The sequence below is a fragment of the Bos indicus x Bos taurus genome, chromosome 8 (genome assembly GCF_003369695.1).
Source record: "Bos indicus x Bos taurus breed Angus x Brahman F1 hybrid chromosome 8, Bos_hybrid_MaternalHap_v2.0, whole genome shotgun sequence".
In the NCBI taxonomy this organism is placed as follows: Eukaryota; Metazoa; Chordata; class Mammalia; order Artiodactyla; family Bovidae; genus Bos; species Bos indicus x Bos taurus.
In genome coordinates this window covers 51,705,823-51,728,355 of record NC_040083.1, presented here as the reverse complement: position 1 = coordinate 51,728,355, position 22,533 = coordinate 51,705,823, and the positions used below count along the sequence as shown (strand labels likewise).

The 22,533-nt window shown below is 38.5% G+C and overlaps 1 protein-coding gene across 3 annotated transcripts in view; it reads right to left on the bottom strand.

Moving 5' to 3' along the window:
- PCSK5 (proprotein convertase subtilisin/kexin type 5) overlaps window positions 1-22,533 on the bottom strand; it is a 519,637-nt gene that overhangs the window by 473,700 nt on the left and 23,404 nt on the right. For all 3 annotated transcript variants that reach the window (XM_027549490.1, XM_027549491.1, XM_027549492.1), the window contains exon 2: window positions 627-731. In XM_027549490.1, the coding sequence (XP_027405291.1) occupies window positions 627-731 (105 nt within the window). The remainder of the gene's footprint in view (window positions 1-626; window positions 732-22,533) is intronic.

Sequence of the window (22,533 nt, the reverse complement as noted above, 5' to 3'; positions counted from 1 at the left end):
CATAGACACAGATGTCCTCCTAGCTTCTCCTAGGATTATGCTTTCTGTACAGCCCAAAAGGATTGGGGTCAAGAGAACGTGTAAGAAAGGTCTCTGATGAGCCCCCAAGAGAAGTAGCCAGCTTCTATCCATTCTGTGCTCAGAATTCCTCCTGTCTCAGACATGGTCTAGGCCATGGTCTGGTCTTTGGGCTCCCAATGGACTGGCTGTATTAATGCCAACTGAAACTACAAGGATCACGGTGACCTGAAGCTTCTGGAAAAGACCCCTCTATGGAGCTCAGATAGAACTTCAGATTTATATGCAAATACACAGAAGGTATGGTCTCCTTAACACTTCACTATTTCTGAATACATCCTTATCTGCCCTCACATATATACCCTTTTCATTTCTCTATGACAACTCCTACTTCTGATAGCCCTGGGCTGTTCTACAAGTAGGATGATACAGGCACTTCAATAAGAAATCAAACCATCGCCTATTTTTGGTCTGAAAAGGAAACAATGATACTGGATAGTACGATCGCTCTTGAAATTTAAGCCTTCGTACCAGCTCCTAGTGTGAGATTACCAATGAAAAATGCAGAAGATCTATCTCTTGGTCCCCACCCAGCTGGTTCTTCTTACCTTTGGTTCCATTGAAATGAAACTGTGGGTTCCTCTGCTTGAGAGAACTGACCTTTTAATCGTCCTGCTGTGATAGAAGTGGTAGTAATCCTTCAGGGCCCCGATCTGCAAAGGTAGGAGGGAAGGAACAAAAGAGACTTAATGTATGAAAAATCTTCGTTTTCCTTGTTTTTCATTAAAATAAGAACACTAAACCCCAAAAAACACACAAAAAACCCATAAATTATGCAGTTGCTGGCCACGCTTAAATGTTACTTGAACCTTGGTGATCACTTTTCAAAAGAAAGACATGTGATATGAAATGAGTGTCCTTGAGGCAGTGACTGCAGAACTAAAGATTATAATGGGGCAGCCTAGGCTCTCCCTATCTCCTTTTTAATGTTTAATTTATATGCAGCATTTTAAGTAATTCTATATCAATCTATATCCAAATGTGGGAAAGAAAAAAAAATCGAATAGCTATCTGGTTATAAAAACACATTGCATTTTGTTTGCTCTGATAAATGTACAATGAAAGACCTTGTTAGATTACTTATATCATTAATTTGAAACAAGTCCTAAGCAGTTTATCATTTGCAAAGAAAACACTACTTAGTTTGTTTCCTGACTTCAGTAGACAGTATAAATACATAGCCTTTATTCATGTGTTGCAAAACTAAAAGCAGAATTTCTAAAACAAAAGATTGTATGTCTTATCAGCTAAGCTTCCTGTGTGAAAATAGCTTAATTGCCCTTATCTTAACCATTTCTTTAACAGATTAGTCTTCTCATTTATGCACCCCTTTCTTTAGTTAAAAACAATTAGGTTTAGGATAGCTGTAAAAATAAATCCCTGTACATTCTAAAAAAAAAAACACAATCCCAAACAAGCATATTCTTTCAGTAGATCATGAAATATGGATCACATAATGGACATTCAATCATGCAACGAGCTAATGCAGGAGAGCTTGGTTCTAGATTTGGCTTACAGTCACCAAAAATGTCTTCTTGAATAAATTGCATATACTTACTATGCCTCGGTTTCATTGTCTATAAAATTGGACTTCAGGCTAGTTCATGTCTAAGATCACTACAGCTCTCAGATTCCATTCTTTAACACTTATATTTCCTTGCTTTTGGGCAAATATATTAAGGGTCTATTTCTCCACTGCTAGAACAGCACTGCTCTACTGTAAAAGAATGACTATGATCAGGATATTTTCCAATTAGGACAATTCCAAAGTTAGGCCTTCTTAATTTAAAAAAACAGAAGTCATTGGCTCAGCTTACTTTTTTCAGATAAAGGGTTTATTTTTATTCCCATCTTTTCATCACATTCTCAAACATCGTCCCACCCTTCCAATAGGGATGATTTACCAAATTTCTGTGCCATTTAAGAGTCATCTCCTCACTGAGACTTCATGCTTTAATGAATATTTTTTATCTTCATTAAATATGAATGTCTGCAGTCTCCCACTTCTGATTCAAGTGGAAACTGCCCAGATATACACAGAAGAGATCCTGGACTCTGCAAACAAGTGGGAAATGAGGAAATCTAGCTAAAACTTATCATCTCAGTGATCCTGAACTCTGAAGTAATAGAAAACAATAAGGAAGAGGGCACAGCTGCCAGTCCCAGTCTGTAAGGGTGTTTTAAGAAGGATTTACAGGCCAATTTTAAAATTCCAAAGGACTAAGGGTAGAATTCAGGAGGGGCTGCTTAATCCTTTATCAGAAAATCTTAAAATCCCAAGAAGCTTAGAGCTTTCATCTCATGGAGCTTCTGTCAAGAATGCTCCTTGGGTAAATACAGTAGTTTTTGTGAAAAGGAACAGAGAATCTCTGAGGAAGAATTTATTACTAACATGAAAAATATTAGTGTGTTTAAGATCATGTCCACTCAACTATTACAGAAATTCTCCTACTATAGGAAACGACTGAATTCAACTCAACTATTAAACCATGGATGAAATACACCCTGAAAATATATTCAGATCCTTTGCGGCTTCAGTGGTACAGGCCAGAATCCTGACCTAATGCAGTGTGTACATGGAGCTGGAAAGTGGAACCCTTATCTTGACTTAACTTCACTGAAATCTGGGATACATCACTTAACCTCTTTGGGCCTTAGTTTCCTCAACTGTGAAATAAGGACACAGGAAGTGTAGTGCACAGAAATTGGGCATCAGAGTGAAAAGGGGGATGACAGTGTTTATGAGTTCACATGGCTATAAAGATCGAATATAACAGCAGGTGCATTGCCTTGTCGGGTCACTGCCTGTCACACAGTAAGTGGCAGAAGGTTATGAGTTTCCTTTCTAAATTTATATTTAAATCCTACCTTCTCTCACCTCTTCGAATTAATCCCTCACCTCTGTCTCTTGGTCAGGATTCCTCTTGATCTACTCTGGTATCACCTCCCTTACTTCACTGGCAAAAATCAAAAGGGTTGATGATACACTGTTGACAAGATGTAGGCACAAATGCAGTTTCTACAGGGTCGGTAAAGCTCTGGTACAAGTGTTTGGAGAGTAATTTGGTCATATCAGTAAAATTATACACAGTACTTAACCTTTGACTTAGCCTTTCTACGTCTTAAAATTAATTCTACAGATATAATACTCACTTATGAACAAGAATGGGTGTTCGACAGAGCAAATTTTGTAAAAGCAAAAGAAGCCAAACAACTGGCTGCCATCAATGGGTGATTAGTTCTACATGAACTGAAATGGATTGATCTTCAAGGGAGGGGATAAATAAATAAATATAAGTGCAGAGAGGCATATATTATGACCCAATTTTTTCAGGAGAAAAAGGAAGAATGTAGAGGGCATGTGTGTTCATATGCATGGGGTATTTCAAGAAGGAAACTTGACAAACTGAAGAAGAAGGATTTTCTTTTCATTATTTATGTGGATGCATTATTTTTTTAAACTTAACACAAACACATATCTGAAACAGTACACAACCAAATCCCATCTACTTTTCCAGGGGAAAATATGCTCATCCAATCCCATAGGACTGATACAGGGGGCCACATCTATTGGGGCCATTAAGTCTTTTTAGCAGTAATCTTTATTTAATATCCATCTTTAAGGGATTCCATTTCCTCCATAGCAGGGGTCCCCAACCTTTGGGATCTAATGCCTGATGATCTGAGGGGGAGCTGATGTAATAATAGAAACAAAGTGCAGGGTAAATACAATGCTCTTGAATCATCCTGAAACCATCACCACCCCCTAGTCCATGGAAAAATTGTCTTCCACCAAACAGGCCCTGTTGCCATCAAGGTTGGGGACCACTGCTCTATAGGTTGCAGAATGGTGTTCACTGATTGGCTGATGCTTCAATTACTGAACACCTGTCATGTCATGTTATTTAACTTCATCTCCCCAAGAGCTTTTGAAGACAAATATCATTATTTCCAATTTGATAAAGGAGAGTGTTGAGGCTCTAGTAGTGTCCAAATGCACACAGCTGGTATTGTGAGGTGATAAAATGTATACCTTTATTGACTGTCTCACGTCGGGGTGAATTTAGTTAAGTTTCATGGATGGGTTCACAAGAAGCATTCCAACATCCTTCTAGTGAGTCTTCCTATACTGCAGAGCTAAATTCTATGCAACCAGAGTTCTGAATGTGATTAAGGTTCTACCAAAAAAAAAGGCAGACTATAGCATTGTGAGGCATGCTCTTGGAGACATTTATGTTTCTTAACGATAGTGGTGGTAGAGGTCTTAGTACCTGCTTGCTAGCTTTCTGGACATTGATTTGCACATTCTGTTTTGTCAGTCAGTGGGAAAGAGATTTGAGAAGAACTACAGGGGTATCATGAGCTTCCCTGGTGGCTCAGATGGTAAAGCGTCTGCCTGCAATGTGGGAGACCCGGGTTCAATCCCTGGGTCAGGAAGATCCCCTGGAGAAGGTAATGGCAACCCACTCCAGTACTCGTGCCTGGAAAATCCCATGGACAGAGAAGCCTGGTAGGCTACAGTCCATGGGGTCACAAAGAGTTGGACACGACTGAGCGACTTCACTTCACTTCCCAGGGGTATCATAGGGTAGCTTCCTCCCTCCTCAGCTGCCTCACTGAAGCAGAAGCAGCTGTTCTGTGGGGGCCCATTCTGTAGTGGCTTTGGGGCCCTTTTCTGAAACTTGGCCTTCCTGATGAATTCTCCAAGCTATTTAATAGTCAATAGTGAATGTCTTCCAAAACAGACCAAGCACTGGATTCAGCAGTTGGCTCCACTGAACATTCCAAATTGGATAGACGACAACTTCTGAAAAAGTAATTTTACACATATACAATCTCACGTGACTTAGAGACCCTCCAAGTTATGTACCTCTGAAGTTATGGGCTACAGGCAAAACCAAGCTCCAGGCTACAGATGAGCCACAGTGTCTGCTCTGATATCCTGTCTGTTAAAGATCTACCCTGGTTTCTAGGCTTCTCACAGCTGCTCGCACCAAACTCCTCTCTCCAGTCTTTCTATACAGTGGCTAGAGTTAGGTATAAAATGTACATTTGGATGTCATACGTCATACCCCTGCTCCAAATCACTGAATGGCTTCCCTTTGCTCTTAAAATAAATAGTAAGATTTGATATTATTTAATAATACAGTTTTTAAAGTAAATAATATCATATCAACATTTATGTTGTACCAGGAAGCAGTCTACGTGGTTTACCTAAACTCATGGAGTAAAGAGCACGATCCACCTTCGACCTGCAGGGCCTATGGGATCGGGTGCTGCCTCCCTCTTGCCTCACGTCAAGTCACATTTGCGGGCAATTCCTTCAGTTCCTGGACCATATGGTGCCGATATACACCCTCTCCCTGTTGCACCCTTCCCTACCAGCAGCCCCCACCTTGCTTTCTCTTCCTTACCCTTCAGGTCTCACCACAAGAAGGAAGCCTGCAAACTCCCAGACCTGGTCAGCTTTCTTAATTACATCATCTTACAGAGTCCTAAGATTATATACCTTTAGTCATAGCTGGATTAGTGCAATTATTCTTTGAATAGCTGTGTCCCCACCTGCATGCCTGTAAGTTCCTATGAGGTAGAGGTGCCTCTGTTTGTTCCCAGTTCCTGGTACATGGCTCACCACACAGTGTGTTCTCAGGAGGGAAAAGACTCTTGAATGAACAATGTGAAAATCAGAATACTTATATTGCTAAAGCTACAGATGTTAGAGCTATATCTGATTCAAAATCTTCAGGATGAGAATCACAGAGCTATTAAATTAAGGCCCCCAAAAAAGAAAAAAAAAGGGGGGGGGGGGTTATTTCTACCCTAACTAAAGTCCCAAGTCTGCTGGGATTATGGTTCTGAAGGTGGTAGGTGAGACATCTCTACATTTTTTGGCAAGCCAAGAGCTAAGGAACAGTGTGCATTAGTTCAATTATTCTACCTCATCCAAACAAAGTAATCTGTATTAAATTTTTTCATATCTTTCTTATATGTTTAAGATAAATATAAAAATAATATCTATATATAAAAACATCTAAAAGCATCATTATGCCTCTCATCTAATAATATGTCTCTTATTGGCAAGAGTTGTGTCTTTTATATTCTTTCAACAGCCCTGTGCATGTGGAGGGCATTTAATAAACACTAAGAAGAAAAATGTCATAACATGTTGGAAGTGATTCAAAAGAAAGACAGTGTATGAAAACACAGCAGTAATATTATCTATAAGGAGGAATTTCATTTAGATCCTCTGGGGTAATGTTAAAGAAAACATGACTGTGTTTATATGTTATGCAATAGCAACAAGGGCTAAAACAAGGAACAATACATAACTAACACTGGGACATCTTATAAATAAATCAAGAACTAAAGGAGTAGATGAAGTATATGATCAATAGCAGATCAAAGCGCACACTTTTCCTTAATACCACGTAAAGGAACGAGAATAATTCCTTCCCATTTGATCTTCTGAAACTCCTCTTTTATATAGCTACTCTCTTCCTTGCCTAGCAACACAACTTGTATACACAACACTAAGTCCATGAAATTCATCTCTCATTCTCAATTCTGTCAAGCATTTGTGCTTTTTCTTCCTTAGTCGCAGCCCTTCATCCTTGCACTCAGAATTTTCCTATCACTACTTTTACTCAAACTAGATTATGTTCTTAGGAAAGGCTTTTTATAAATTCTTTTTACTAAGGTGTAAATGACTAGTAAGACACTGTCCTGGTTCTTCCATGGACAAGTGAATTTGATCAGAAAATTAAAACATAAGCCAAATAACTGAGTTCATAGTGCTTGCAATTTAAAAAAAATCACTTTTTTATCATTAAAAAAAATGATAAAAAAGAATCATCAGAGGGTTTTTTCCCCCTCTTGTTCTGTCAGTAGGAGATAACTTTTCCAGTGTTCCTAAACTCCTATGTCACAGGTGAGCTGTTAACTTCTGAGCAGAGAGCTGGAAGCCAGAAGACCTATATTATGCACTGGCTTTACCCCTGATGAGGAGCTTGTGGCCTGTCAGAATTCATTCACTACTAACAGACTTACCTGTGCTGGCAGCTAAAACCCTCACCAGCCTAATGACTTATACTCATTACACACATAGAGTTTGCAAATTTCTTCTAGACAGTTCTATAGGGTGCCCAGTCATGCCGTTTGCTCAGTACAGAAATGTTTCTAGGGACACAGGACTCTTCAGTGCTTAAATTGGATCAGTCCCCGGCAAACTGGGAGAGTCGGTCACCTTGGTTATGAAGTGCCGAGATCACGGGCCCCTCAATGAACTGGCAGCTCTTTAAGGCTGCTTGTCTGCCTTATTTTCCTTCCCATCCTCTCCAACTTACATATATCCCCAAATTCTGTACTCTTTTTTGATAAGTTTTTTTTTTTTTTTTTACCACTAGTCAACAACTAGATTTTTTTTTTAATGAGCAAAAGTTTGAACAGACATTTCACAAAAGATATACAAATGGCCACTAAGCATGTGAAAAGATGCTCAAATGAAAATTAAAATAATAGCAGCACTATACACATACCAAAATGGCTGAAATTTAAAAGGCAGACAATATCAATTTTTTTTTTAGACAATATCAATTTTTAATGAGATTGCAAAGCATCAGAATTCTTATACATTGCTAGTGGGAGGAGAAAATGATTCAACATCTTTGGAAAATCATGTGGTAATTTCTTAGGAAACATATATCATCCTATTGATCCAGCTATTTCATTTACAGTATTTACGCAAAAGAAATGAAGACCTATTTTCAGACAAAAAAATGTTTTTTTTTTTGTTTGTTTATAGTACACACAGATGTTTATAGCAGCTTTCTTAATAACAGCCCCAAACTGGAAACAATGCAAATATCCATCAACAGGTGAATGGATAAATAAACTATGGTATATCTATAGAATGGAATGCCCAGCAATAAGAAGGAACAAACCTCTGATGATGTATGCAGCAACATGGATGAAGGTCAAAACAGCATGCTGACACCAAGAGTACATACTGTATGATTCTACTGATAAGAAATTCTAGGACAGTTACTCTATCACAACAACAAACAGATCAGTGATAACCTTGGGGAAAGCCTAGAGAAACTTCGGAGTCTGGGGAATTTCTGTATCACGACTGTGGTGGTAATTCCATCAGTGATAAGTGCTCCTGCATGCTGGAACTAGCTCAATGAAGGTTTGCAAAATCCAAATGCATCTTTTTCCAACACATTCTTCAGGGACATCACATCAGGATAACCTGACATCAACAATGGCAGAAGTTTTTAGCACATCAGGAAAAATTGGTAAAGGTTACAATTAAGGTTTCTTTTTTTCTCTGAAAGTCACTTGTTTAGTGTTTATCAGCACACCTCGGGGTATGTATGTTTGTCAAAGCTCATCTAATCTTAGTTAAAAATGGCTGCCTTGGGGAATATTTAAATTATACCTCAATAATGGTGAATTCAAAAGTTGTAGCTCTTCTAATGACTTCTGGTTCTCTTTCCCATCTGTAGAATGATTCAGAGACTGGGAAATGCGAGAACCCAGTGACATGGGGCTCTTCGGTCCAGATTTTCTCCCATCCTCTCAGGTGAGGTGGGGAGAAACCAAGTCAGTAAGATTATTCTTCTTGCAGGTCAACATCTTTCTAATACCCACAATTAACGTTTGAAACTCCTGCTTGCTAAATTCCATTCAGACAGAAAGCTCCAGAAGCAGTGCCAGGGTACACTGATTTCCCTTCATTAAAATGTTGACTGTGGTGACTCCTTTGTACTTCCCTGAAAGTATTCAAACCATTGTTATTATTTGCCTTCTGTGCTCCAGACTTTGTAACATTCAAAGGAGACTCAAAGAGAGGGTGGCCATGATCGCTTTCTCCAAAGTCACCAAGAACTCTCCAAATTTAGAGCCTTTACACCTGCTTTTCCTCTGCCAAAAAATGCTCTTCTAGAAATCTCTATGACTCACATCTCTTCTTTCAAATGTTTGCTAAAATGCCCCCTTCACAGGGAGGATTTCTGAGACCACTCCACTTGAAATTATCATCTCCCTCTTCAGCATACTCCATTGCCCCTTCCCTGATTTAATTTTCCCCTTCACACTTATCACCTCTTAACATTATATATTCTCTGTATTTGTCCCATTTGTTGTTGGTCTTCCTCTACCAGAATGTTAGCTTCAGAGAATGTGAATTTTTGTTTTATTCACTGCTGGATCAGCCCTAGCTCTTATTAGCAGTGTCAGGTATCCCAATAAATAATTGAATGAATGAATGGCCCATGCTTTTGAGGTAATCAAAGCAACAGTGAGCATGTCTCTAAACTTTACGGAAGGCTTCCTGGAAATCTCTTTATAATCCTTTCTGTGATATAACATTAACACATAACATAACACAGACTTTACTCTTATTAAATGTTGAATGAATGAATGACATTATCATATGCAAACATGTTCAAAAGTTAATAATTTATTATGAACAACCACATGATCACCAAAATCTGCCTTTATATTTCCCTCTCTTATTTTATCATAATCAATGACCTCTTAGAATTACTGAACCAAAATGGTATGTATAACAAGGCTGTTGAATTCATTAAATGTTAAATTAGAAGGCAAGTAACTTCAGAAATCTGATGAACTGCTAATATTTATGAAGTACAAATGAACTGCCCAGCATCACTGCCCTGTATCCTCACAACAGCATGAGGTAGATATCACGGTTTCCATTTCATATGCACAAAAGTAGAAGCTCACAAAATTTAAGAACTTGCCTAGAGCCACACAGTTAGGAAAGGGCCGAGCTCAGGTTGACTCCAGATAGCCTAACTCCATGGCAAATGTTAACTACTCTAAAAGATGTTTAAAATAAAAGGTTTCTAAGGGTGAATTTAAAACAATTACCCATAAGACGGTGCTCCTAAGAGTTGTATGCAGAGGGGATGTTTTTAGGGACATTTCTGTCTACTTTGAGCAGATACAGAAAAGAAAGTGTTGAAAAGCATCCCTGAGAGTAATGAGAGCCCATCCCTGTCCTCTATGCAGATAGGAAGCCTGGTCTCTATTTCCTATTCTACCACTGACCCCAAGACACTTACAACAGTGTCTTCATGTAGATGAGAAAGTATCTTTAAGGCACACCTTCACCTTGAAGTTCAAGGGGCATTCTAAGTTAAATTAGTATAATCCCTGGTACCAAGCACCTTGGATGCTATTTCACTGGGCCATGAAGTGCCACAAAATGATATGAAAAATGTCTTATTTAGACTTGAAGTTTCAAGTCAATCACTCAGATCTTCAGAGAACCAACTGTATTAGAATACATGAAATCAGAGCAAAAGCATTACAATCATTTTTTAAAAATCAGGATACTCAAGTGAAAATCTATTACCTCTATGATTTTAGAGAAACTTTCTAAAACATGCATACATGTGACAGGCTCAATTATGGTGCCCTAAAAATGTTCATATCCTAATCCTCAGAACCGGTGGCTATGTCACCCTCTATGGGAATAAGGACAATGCAGCTGTGATTAAGAGTTTTGAGATGGGGAGATTATCCTGGATTATCTGGGTAGGCCCAATGAGATCACAAGGGTTCTTATAAGAAGGACGTAGCAAAATCAGAGAGGTTATGGCAGAAGCACAGGTCAGAGAGAGAGAGATGGAAACAGAGATCAGAGATGGGGAGACAGGGAGAAAGAAAAAGAGGTCAAAGAGAGAGACCTAGAGATTTGAAGATGCTATGTTGCTGGCTCTGATGATGAAGGAAGGGGTGACAGATGAGTCAAGGAATTCAAGTGGCCTCTAGAAGGAAAAGACAAGGAGATGAGTCTAGAATCTCATCTTGTCTAGAATCTCCAGAAGGAAGACAACTCTGATGACATCCTCATTTTAGGTTAGGACCTCTGACCTTAAGAACTGAAAGGTAATAATTTTATGTTGTTTTAAGCCATTAAGTTTGTGATCATTTGTTACATAGAGCAGCAATAAGAAACTAATACAATATATAACTAGTATCTCAGTAGACATGCATGAGAAGCAAAGAAAATGAAACTAGACTATGTATTTGGAGTTTGTTTATTTTTCATAATTTTCAGGACTCTGGGTATTCAGTTATCAATTTCTATGTAGCTATGAAAGTGAAGTCACTTAGCCATGTCCGACTCTTTGCAACCCCATGGACTATAGCCTACCAGGCTCATCTGTCCATGGAATTTTCCAGGGAAGAGTACTGGAGTGGGTTGCCATTTCCTTCTCAAGGAGATCTTCCCGACCCAGGGATCGAATGCCGGTCTCCTGCATTGCAGGCAGATGCTTTACCATCTGAGCCACCAGGGAAGCCAGAGAGTGATGAGTATCAGCCCTGTACTCTGCTCAGCACCTCTGTTAGCACTCTCTTGCTTAATCTTCAAGCAAACTGAAAAGTAAGATAAAGCAACTTGCCCAGCAAAAGAGGAGTAAGTCACTTGTTTGTTCAAAGCCATTATGTAATTAATACTACTAACAACAATAGCCACCACTTGCTGATGCTTTCCTACATAATACCCAATCTTTCCAACAGCCCTGCAAAAGAAGGAGAATTATTCTAATTTTATGGAGAAGAAAACAGCCCAAGTGAGAAAATGTCTGAGTCTGATCTCAAAAAATCTAAGCTTTTTCTAGTCACAGCACTTTGCTTTTTATTTAAAATTTATTCAAAGGGTTTTTTCTATCACCACATTGGATTCAATGTGCACACTCAAATATCCACTCCTCATCCTACCCTTTTGCCCTCACCAAGATGAGGCCTCATTATTTTATTCTAAAGCTATCTGATCAGCTCAGCATAGCAGAATCTATATCCCTATAGTTCATCATAAAAGTGGGTGATCAAAAACATCTTGACTACAAATACCAAGCAAGCAAGAAACAGGTATGACAATTTCACCAGGGAAATGTAAGACAGAGAATATACAGTAAGCACTAGATTTTCCCAGGTTCAAGTGAGAAAACTACAATCTACCCCACTATTCACACAGGACAGGAGATCTGCCTCAAAACAAATCAGAGAGTAACAGAGTTGGAAAAGACTTATACAGAATTTTGATCTGCCTTTCCTCCACTGAGTGCAGGAATCTATTCTTCAACCTTTATACACAGAGCACTGCATTTTCTGGGGCAGCACATTTGTTACAAAGTTATTCCAGATAATCAGTCTAAATCCACTCCTCACTCCTGGTTCTAGCTTGTGATGGCAACCCATAGGGTCATCCTTCTTGCGTGTGCCAGACAACCAACACGTCCCGACTGGGTCTTCCTTGTTCTTGGCTGAACATCTGAGTTTTTCCATTTCTTCCCTCATGAGACAAGCCGTCGCAAAGTTGCTTCCCCTAGACATGCCAACATCTGCTATGCCTCCCCAGAAAACTTGGAGCCCAGAACATAACACGTCTCAATTCTAGGTATGGTGGAGCCAGAATGGAATCATGATCCTGTGACCTCCCTGGGTGATGTCCTGCTACTAGAAGTAGCTTAGAGTTGAAATATTTTTAGCAGAATGCACTTGGCCAACTAAAAAATCCTCAGATGCCCTTTTTATTTTGTTCTCCTCCAGTCTATATTTTAACTTCTTAAATGTAAATGATAGAAATTTACATTTCTGTTGAATATAGAATGTCATTTTCTATATTTTGCTCTATATATTCACAGCATGCCTAAACATCTGGTTCTTTACTGAGAACACACTCTAGGTCAAGCACTGATCCAAAGATACTGAAGACAGAGTGAACAAAACAAAGACCCTGTTAAGATGCAGGTAACATTCTGACCTGACTCAGACAACCGCATTGCGTCAATTGCAAGTTGGAAATTTACATCTTCTCTATTGAATCAGAATATTTCTCCCAAGAGCACTGAAATAATTTTTTATATTAGTCTATTATACAAAAGAATGGGATTTCACATTCAATGTATAATATGTTTGTAACAGTTATGTAAGAATGAACTGTAAATAGTGTTAGGCTTTTACTTTCTTCTATCCATTTTTTTCCAAAATGAATAATTATGTCCTTAATGTAATATATTACATTATTACTGAGGAACCATACTATATTCCTCAGATAAAAACATTTATGACTGCTGTTTATAGTTAGCTATTCTTTTAAAAAGTTTTTAAAAACCCATATGTAAGTAATTTCTGGAGAAACTACAAGAAATTATTGTTTAATATTTAATCTATTCCACCTGCTTGTAATACACATATCACACAAATAAACACACACACACACACAAAATAGAGAGTCCAAGAGAGGCTGAGAGAGAAAGAGCACACACAGCCTACATTTTTCTTTTCATTACTGATTACCTTTGCAACTTGAAAGCATTTCCACATACTACATGGAAACAAACACATTCTGATAGGTGGCCACATTTCTAGAATTACATCAGGAACACTAAATTTTCTCTTTATATTCAATGACTTTCAACCCTTGCTATACATTAGAATTATATGGAGGCTAAAAAAAAATACTAAATATTAGTTTCCCTCTACATTCAGCCCAGAGATTCTGATGTAAGGATATGAGTTAAAGCCAGGGCATGAGTATTTTCTTTGAAAAAGCATTCTAAATGATTCTACAGGTGAACAACCACTGTTCTAATCTATTCATCTAATTCTGCAGAAATAGGACAATTTACTCTGAATTCTATCATCCTTGCTCAATTATTCCTATCTAATTCATTAAAGTAAGTTTAAATGAGAAAGTATCTAATCAATTTGATTTCAGCACTAATGTAACTGGTATGTTTTGTTCTTTTATTCATCCTTTTAATTATTTCAAAAGCCATCTTCCCCCAAAAAAATATTTTTAGAAAAATGTATTTAGTATAACCAGATTCAGAATTTCCTATATTTTATCATACTGGTAAACAGAAGCTATGTTGAGCTCTACAGAATTTTAAATGACACAGTTTATTCGTAAAAGGGAAGACTCTGAGGGAAAAGCTGTGAGCATTAAGAACACATGACAGAAACAATGTGTGCTTAAGACAGTTGATGGTCTCATCACCCTCAGTTAAAAAACCTTAGGAGGAGAAGCTCTGTCTCTTTCTAATGGCTGTTCAGAGATGCCCTGTTCTTTTGTCCCTATCTTGGTCCTTCCTGGAGACTGGCCGTGTTAACACTTGCAGGAAAGTGACCTTAAACACAGAACCCAGAGCAGGGAATAAGCAATAGCATCTGTGTGTATGAGAGGTGGGAGAGGTGTCCAGTCAGGTGTTCAGTTCTCCATCTAAGCAGATGTGAGGTTGGGTCCCATTTTTATAGCTCCTGAAGCTCTGCCACTGGACACAGCTATTGGCCATTTGTATTAAAGATGTCACAGATGCGTACCTATTGGTGGTGGTGGTTTAATCACTAAGTCGTGTCCGACTCTTTTGACCCCATGGATTATAGCCCACCAGGCTTCTCTGTCCATAAGATTCTCCAGGCAAGAATACTGGAGTGTGTTGCCGTTTCCTTCTCCAGGAGATCTTCCTGACTCAGGAATCAAACCTGGATCTCCTGAATTGCAGGCAGATTCTTTCCCAACTGAGCTATAAGGGACGCCCTATTAGAATGGATTAAATAAAAGAAAAACAGCAAAACCAAATGATGGTGAGGATGCAGGTAAATGGAAGGTCACATAGCGTTGGGAATATTTGGAAAATTGTTTGGCAGTTTCCTATAAAAATAAATATTCATGTATGATATGACCCAAAAATCCCCCTCCTAAATATGTTCTCCAAGAAAAATAAGAACTTACGTTCATACAAAAACCTGTACATGAGTATTTACAGCAGCTTTACTCATAATCACCAACAACTGGAAACAACCCTTTGTCCTACAACTGGTGAATGAATACACAAACTGGTGTACCCACAATGGAATACCACTCAATGATTAAAAGGAATGCGTTTACTCATTAATTAATTAGGAATGAATCTCACATGCGTTATAACAAGGCAAAGAAACCAGGTTCAAAATGTTGTATAAAAATGCATATTCCACTAATATGACATTGTGGAAGAGGTAATATCGACCAGAAAACACATTAGTGGTTGCCAAGAATTGGGGTGCAGCAAGAGACTGATTGGCTTCCCTGGTAGCTCAGCTGGTAAAGAATCTGTCTGCAATGCAGGAAACTTTGGTTCGATTCCTGGATCAGGAGAAGGATCCCCTGGAGAAGGGACAGGATACCCACTCCAGTATTCTTGGGCTTCCCTGGTGGCTCAGATGGTAAAGAATCCGCCTGCAATGCATGAGACCTGGGTTTGATCCCTGGGTTGGGGAGATCCCCTGGAGGGCATGGCAACCCACTCCAGTATTCTTGACTGGAGAATCCCCATGGACAGAGGAGCCTGGTGGACTGCAGTCCATGTGGTTGCAAAGAGTCTGATAGAACTGAGCAACTAAGCACAGCAGCAGCAAGAGGCTGATTACAAAGGAGCACTAGAGAGTTCTTTTCAGGTGACAGAATTGTTCTGTACCTTTATTTTGAAGGTGGTCACATGACTATATGCATTTGTCAAAACCTACAGAACTATACAGAGATTTTTAATATATGCAAATAATACCTCAAATAAACCTGATCCCCAAAAATGTGTATAGGGAAAGGTCCGGGAATAAAAGTGAATTAGTTGGAAAGGTGATGTAAATGGAAAAGCAAAAAGTTAAGGAGTTGTTTGGATTAAAATATATTACCAAATTGGCTTTATTCAATTAAAGAGCTTCCCTAAAGCCATAGCAACCACTTCAAGATTTGGAATTACACAGTACAAACAGAAACCCTGAGAACCATTCACAATATGTAAAGCTTTCTTTTCATCAAAAGAATGAGGTCTTGCAACATCTCTTAGTAAAGGACTATTTTCCACGAACACGACCACCTGAGTCACAACAAAATACATGATTATGCTAAAAAATGGGGTCACATGAAGCTACTGTAAACTATGAAAATATGGCTGGTGACTTTGAAACAAAAATGAAAAAGCATAAATGTCTCGGTCTCCTAAATATTGTTAACGACATCTAACATAACTGCCTTGAAAATAAGCAAAAATCTATAAATTGGTGGTTCTCAAAGTATGGCCCCAGGATTAGAGGCATCAGACCAGCAGTATTGACAGCTCCCAGGAGCTTAGCAGAAGTGCACACTCCTGTGCCCAACCCCAACCTGAATCGGAATCTCGTCATTTCCCTCTTGGCCAACTCTAAGTTCAAGAAGTGAGGACACGGCCATCATGAATGACTGAGAAAAAAACATCCAGAAAAGGACGTGAGTATGTTGCTATCTTCACCTGTGCAGCCAAGGTGAAGTACAAACCTACCCCCACCATATTCCCATACAATCTATATAGTTTTAGGGTTTTAATTATAGGCTTTGCCCTTTTAAAATGCTACGAGCCCAATCTATATTTAAAATAAAATTGGATTTCAAGTAGAATTTTATGCAAACTCAATTCTAGGAGATAATTAAAAACATTAATAATGTTCATAGTACTAAGAGAGGTATAGTTATCTGTGATGGATCAGTTCATTCCATAACCAAGTGAATAAAGTTTCAGAACTAAAACTTCACAAGTGATATATGTACTAATAATTGAAACTATTAAAAATTAAAAGTTGTCTCACAATAACCATTAGGTCTTGCCATATTCTACTTAATGTGGACTATATCGTCTTAGTTTCTGCTCTCTGTGTAGAGGATCAATAATGATTTCTAAATTTTCAATAACTATCTCAAGCCGTAAAGATCAGAACATGTTTTTCTTCCTCTTTTCAAGTAAACTGTTTTGATATTTCAACAGATGTCTTAGTAGAAAAATGTTATTTTCATCCATCTGAGAGTTTATCAAGCACTGAGAAGATGTATAAAGTAGCCCCAAATATCATCATAATTATACCATCAGATATACAAGGCTTTATTTGCATTATCAATATCTCCTCTGGAGTCCTTCTTTATTGATACTATCAGTCTATGATATCCAAGGGCTAGGACTTCATGATTGAACACAAATGGAATACCTACTCTTTCAATCATGGGGGGCACGTGTTTAATCCAATGCCAGTTCCCAGGTGACACCTAGTTCTGTGGATAAATTCCCTTCTCCAGGGGATCTTCCCAACCCAGGGATCAAATCCAGGACTCCTGTATTACAGGAAGATTCTTTACCATCTGAGCCACCAGGGAAGCTCCTGTGGATAAATACTCAGAGGCAACAACATCTAAACATCAGTCTAAGCAAAATACCAACAAGGTAGATCTGTTGCCCCTTATATCCATGCATAAACTTGGCCCAAAATACTTGCAAGAAATACCAGTGTTCACAGACTTAGAGAACAAACTTATGGTTGCCACGAGGGAAGAATGGGAGAAAGAGGTAGTTAGGGAGTTTGGGATCGATATGTACACACTGCTATATTTAAAATGGATAACCAACAAGGACCTATTGTATACCACAGGGAACTCTGCTCAATGTTATGTGGTAGCTTGGATGGGAGGGGAGTCTGGGGAAGAATGGATACGCATGTATGTATGGCTAAATCCCTTCGCTCTTCACCTGAAACTATCACGACATTATTAATCAGCTACATTCCAATATAATTTTTTTTAAATGCCAGGGTTTTGGATGATCTGCATGTTTTAGCACCATTGCCCAATTTAAGAATTCTGCACTTTTGTAAACAGGATTAATAGTTTATCAGGTTTTTGTCTTGTTTTATCCCAGAAAATGGCAATATTAATTTCCATCTTTACATTGTTCTACATGAGTAATTAAGATAATACCATGCTCTTTTGTAAAACTAGCCAACTACTTCCTGTTACTTTTATAATAAAATTAAAAATTGGTAATCTGGCCCACAAGGAGATCTGGCTTACCAGATCTGGCTCCTACATATCTTTCTATCGTCATCTTGTAACACTTTTCCCTTTCATTCACTATGCGCCAACCCCACTGGCCACCTTTCTCAGGACCTTTGCAGTTGTGGTCCCATTTGAATTAGCATTCCCTTTTTCCAATTTCCGATTGCCTAATTCCTTCTCATCTTGTACATCTTAACTCAAATATCACTTCCTCGGAAAGTGTTCTCTAATCTTCTTCAGTTACTCTCTATCTGATCAAACTGTTTTCTTACTGTTTTTAAATATTGCTCCATTGGCTGCACCTGGCACAGAGTGGTTGCCCATTAAGCATTTATAAAATGAATAAATGAATGAGTACTGTGAAATAAGTGAAGAATTATTACCCCAGTTTTCCAAAGAATAAAACTGAAGCCCAGCTAAATCCAGCAATTTACCCAACTGTATACTATGAGTGGTAACAGAAACAAGATTTTTCTGACACTAAGCTCAGGGGTAGTTTCACTATTCAATATAAATCCTAAATAGACTTTAAAAAAAAATCATAATCTGTGCTTGGAGCCCTATTTTCAATTATTTTTAAAGCTTCAACTCCTACCTGATTAACTGTAGGATTAATATCTTTATCTCAGCAATTCCTGAGCCAGCTGAAGTTTTAATTTTTTTTTCTTAACATAAAAAGTCCATTGACCTTTATCTCAGCAGCTTGTTTGATCTTAAATACATGTCAAATAAACCCAAAATGAGGGTTTAAAAAACCATTATGCCTACCAAGTAAATGTTTGTATCTATAAAATAGAAAGTCAAAAGTGATGTTTAAGAAAATGTTCTTGGGAGGTAAGTATTTCCCTTCTGTCAGTCCTAAGTACTTACTGTTGACATAAAAGATAAACCCAATACAGTGTTTTACCAAAAGAATCATTGCCATGTTTACAGTTTTTTGCAGTAACTGAAGACACAGACTTACCTGGACAAATACCTCATATCTGGATTAAAAAAAAAAAAAGGAAGGGAATTTAATATATATTAATTTTGTGAGGTGTTCACAAGACTAAAAATTAACCAATGAATTATTTTAATACTCCAAACACTGGATATTGCCTGATTGCGATGTTTGCATCACTTAGATAGAGGCAGGCAATTTAGCAGAAAAACAGGGCTTCACAAGTTTTCCTCCCTCTTAGTTCAAACATGCCAACCTTTTGTAGCTAAATTGTGAAATAGGTTTAAAGCTGCAATAAACTAAAGTGATAAAGACCAGGGCGGAGAATGGTTTGGACAGTCACAAGCATTTACTCCCATATCTCAAATGTATCATATTAATTTGAATTCTTACAGTGATATGCTGAAATGTCTCTATTTTGTTATTTTAGTTACTGCCTAACTTCCATAGACCCTTAAAGGGAATGTGTATGTGCTCAATGTAATGGCTACAACAATTTACCCCTCATCATACAGATTAACAAATCCAAGGAAAACAGAGTTCAGGTTACAGTCATGGGAACAAGCACCCCCATGATAACATGGTCATATTCCTATTTGTAAAAGTGACCACTACTCCTTCCTTTCCCAAAATGGGCCTTGTGACCTTCCCCAGAAAACAGCTCTCTGGTTCAAGAGATCAAGCAAGGTGTTCATGCTTCAGCCATTAGATCAATCATTTACCTCATTACTAAACAGCCACCGCCATAAAAATGACCTTTCGATGTACCAAAATCAGGAAGAAAAAAAAACACTAACATTTCTTTTCAAGGTAGTTCAACAACAAAAGGTATAGATGTGAGATTTTTCACAGAAATAGGGAAAAGAATATTGCCTCCAAAATAGAGATACTTTTTCATACACTACAAACCTATCCATGCAAATGCCTTTGATAAATTTTCCCCACTCACAGATCTCCTAAAGTAACATAGGTCTTGATAAATACAAAAATTATTAGCAATACTTATTAAAGAAATATATGTCCTTCCTATAAAGGATTAAGATGGCCAGAAAAACTTCTCTCTATTATTAATAAGACAGTTCTCAGGAGACACTTTTAAAATCAGAGCTTAAAGATACTATAACTCAGGTCTGCTAAATGCCCATTCATTGCTCTAACTATACCTCTTCTCTTGAGGCCTCAGATTTCTTCATCTTTATAACGAAGATCTAGGTGACACAACTGCTAGCAACTCTGAAACCCGATGAGTCTTGCTACCTAATAGGGCATTTACATTTTAGGAGACATTATTAGGAATCTTCCAAAGCCACAGATTGTTGAAAGTGGCATTTGTCTTTCAAGACAAATTACCATTAATTAAAACACCCCCCCTCCACAACCTTTCTTTCCAATAAGGAATAGCCAAATCTGATGTGATAATGCACAAGGTGGTGCCTTAATGGAATGCTGGATCCAGCAAAACTCAAAGCAATAAATGTTATGGAACTTGATCATACTCTCACATCACAAAGCCCTTTATGATAACACTTGAGTAAACCCATCTGGTTGAGTTAATAATTAGTGTAAATCTGTTACAAGTTAATAACGCACAGACAAGTCATTTCGGGTAGATGATGATACAGCAAATTTGTGACACACGTTTCAGATAATATTTTGCACTGGCCTTTCATTTTTCTTTACTTCCTACTCTGATTAGAAAACAAAAAGGCATTAAAGAATAAGACCTTCAAATAAGACCTATATACTTACAGACTAGATGAAAAGGAAAAAGATAAAAGCACTTTCCTAAGGAATTTTTTCAGAAGGACTTCTCAAAGGTTGAGACAGACTCCAGGCCCCTTCTATATTTTGCACTGCCTGGTGGATTGTAAAATAAAGAAATGTTTAAGTAAGCAGCATATTTATTTAAGTGCTTATGTGTAATACAAAAATATATCTGCTGTCCACCAGTGTTCCAGAATGCACAATGTATATTCATTTCTAGTGTTCTTATTATAAATTGTGAAATGTAGTAATGCGACATGAGATGAAAGTAAGCAGACATTGTATTCAGGGTATGAAACTACATCTATAAGCAACTTGGGCGATATTTCATAAACATGAAACCAGGAGCCAAATGATTTTCAGCCCATGCTCCTGGTATTCCATCCACTGGGTAAAGATCCTGGAGTTCACTTAACAATTTATTATGTGGCCAGGGCCTTTAAACAGAAATTGCACACAAAAAGCAGAAATCTGTGAACCTCAACATCAACAAACATTTATATACGTGTAGCTATCCAAAGATGACCCCCACCCCACTCCAAAAGCAAACAGATTGTAATTTAGCAAAACTTGACTACTGAGGCTGAAATTGTCAAAGTGCAACAGAGTTGAAAACAAGCTAATAATTCCAGTGTTTTGATGGTAATGAAAAGAGAGAAGGCTGAGACCAGAGTAGAGGACAGGTGGCCTCCTCGGGGAGAGAGAAGCTCTGAGCGCTGGGGACACAGCCAGGCCATCAGGTGCTGAGGAAGAACTGAGCACAGTGGTGGCTGTCAACCCCGGCTGCACATTTAAGACGACTGATGCCCACACCCCACTCAAGGTCCATTCATCAGAAGCACTGAAGTTATCGTTAAAGGCTCCCAGGTGGCTGGAATGTGAGCCAGGGGCTGACAGCCACTTAGTCAGGGTCCCTGAAGCTGGGGGAAAGAAAAAGGCTGAGTCCAGCCCAGCTCTATTAACCAAGACTTGGGTGACTGCAAGGAGATGGAGCCAGTTTACTCTAGAGCAAATCCCATATGGGAGTCGGGTTGGGGAGAGGATGTTCAGAGACAGGTCTCTTTCATGTTCACCAACAAAGAAGAAAACAGCCCTGTAGAGGAAAGGCCACTCAGATGACTGAAGTCTCAGCAGGCTAAATCCAGACCAAGTTCCACTCCACATCAGATGGCACGATGTTTCCACCTCCTGTACTTTGTGGATGTCAATATTCTAAACAATTAATAAATCAGCACGTAACAGAGACCAGGTCACACCTCTGCTCAAAACTATCAAATGGCCTTCCTCTTCCCTCAGAGAAAGTCCAGTCCTTACTGGGCATGGCCTACAGAGACCTAAGGCTTGTGCCAAAGTGTGGTCCCAGCACCAGTAGCAGTGGTGTCGCTGGAGAGCTTGTTAGAACCACAGAAACTTTGGCCCCATTGACCTAATCAGAATCTCCATTTTGACAAAGTTCCCCAAGTGACTCTGTGCATATTAAAATGTGAGAAGTCATAAAATAAACAAGGTCCTACTGTTACATAGCACAGATAACTGTATATTCAATACCTTGTAAAAACCTACAGTGAAAAGAATCTGAAAAAGAATATACATATGCATAACTGAATCACTTTGATGTACACCTGAAACACCATAAATCAAATGTACTTCAAATATTCTTTTAAATGTGAGAAACACTGATCTACAGAATCTCCCTCACCTCTCTTTCCCATCCCCACTGCCTCTCCAGCCCCTCTGTTACCTGACTTGTTCCCTTAACATCTTACCATTGCTCCATTCTATCAAGCTCTCTCCTGTTCAGGGCCTCAACACTGGCTGCTTCCGCTACTAGAATGTGTCTCCTCAACATTTCTGGAAGGTCCATTTCTTTAGC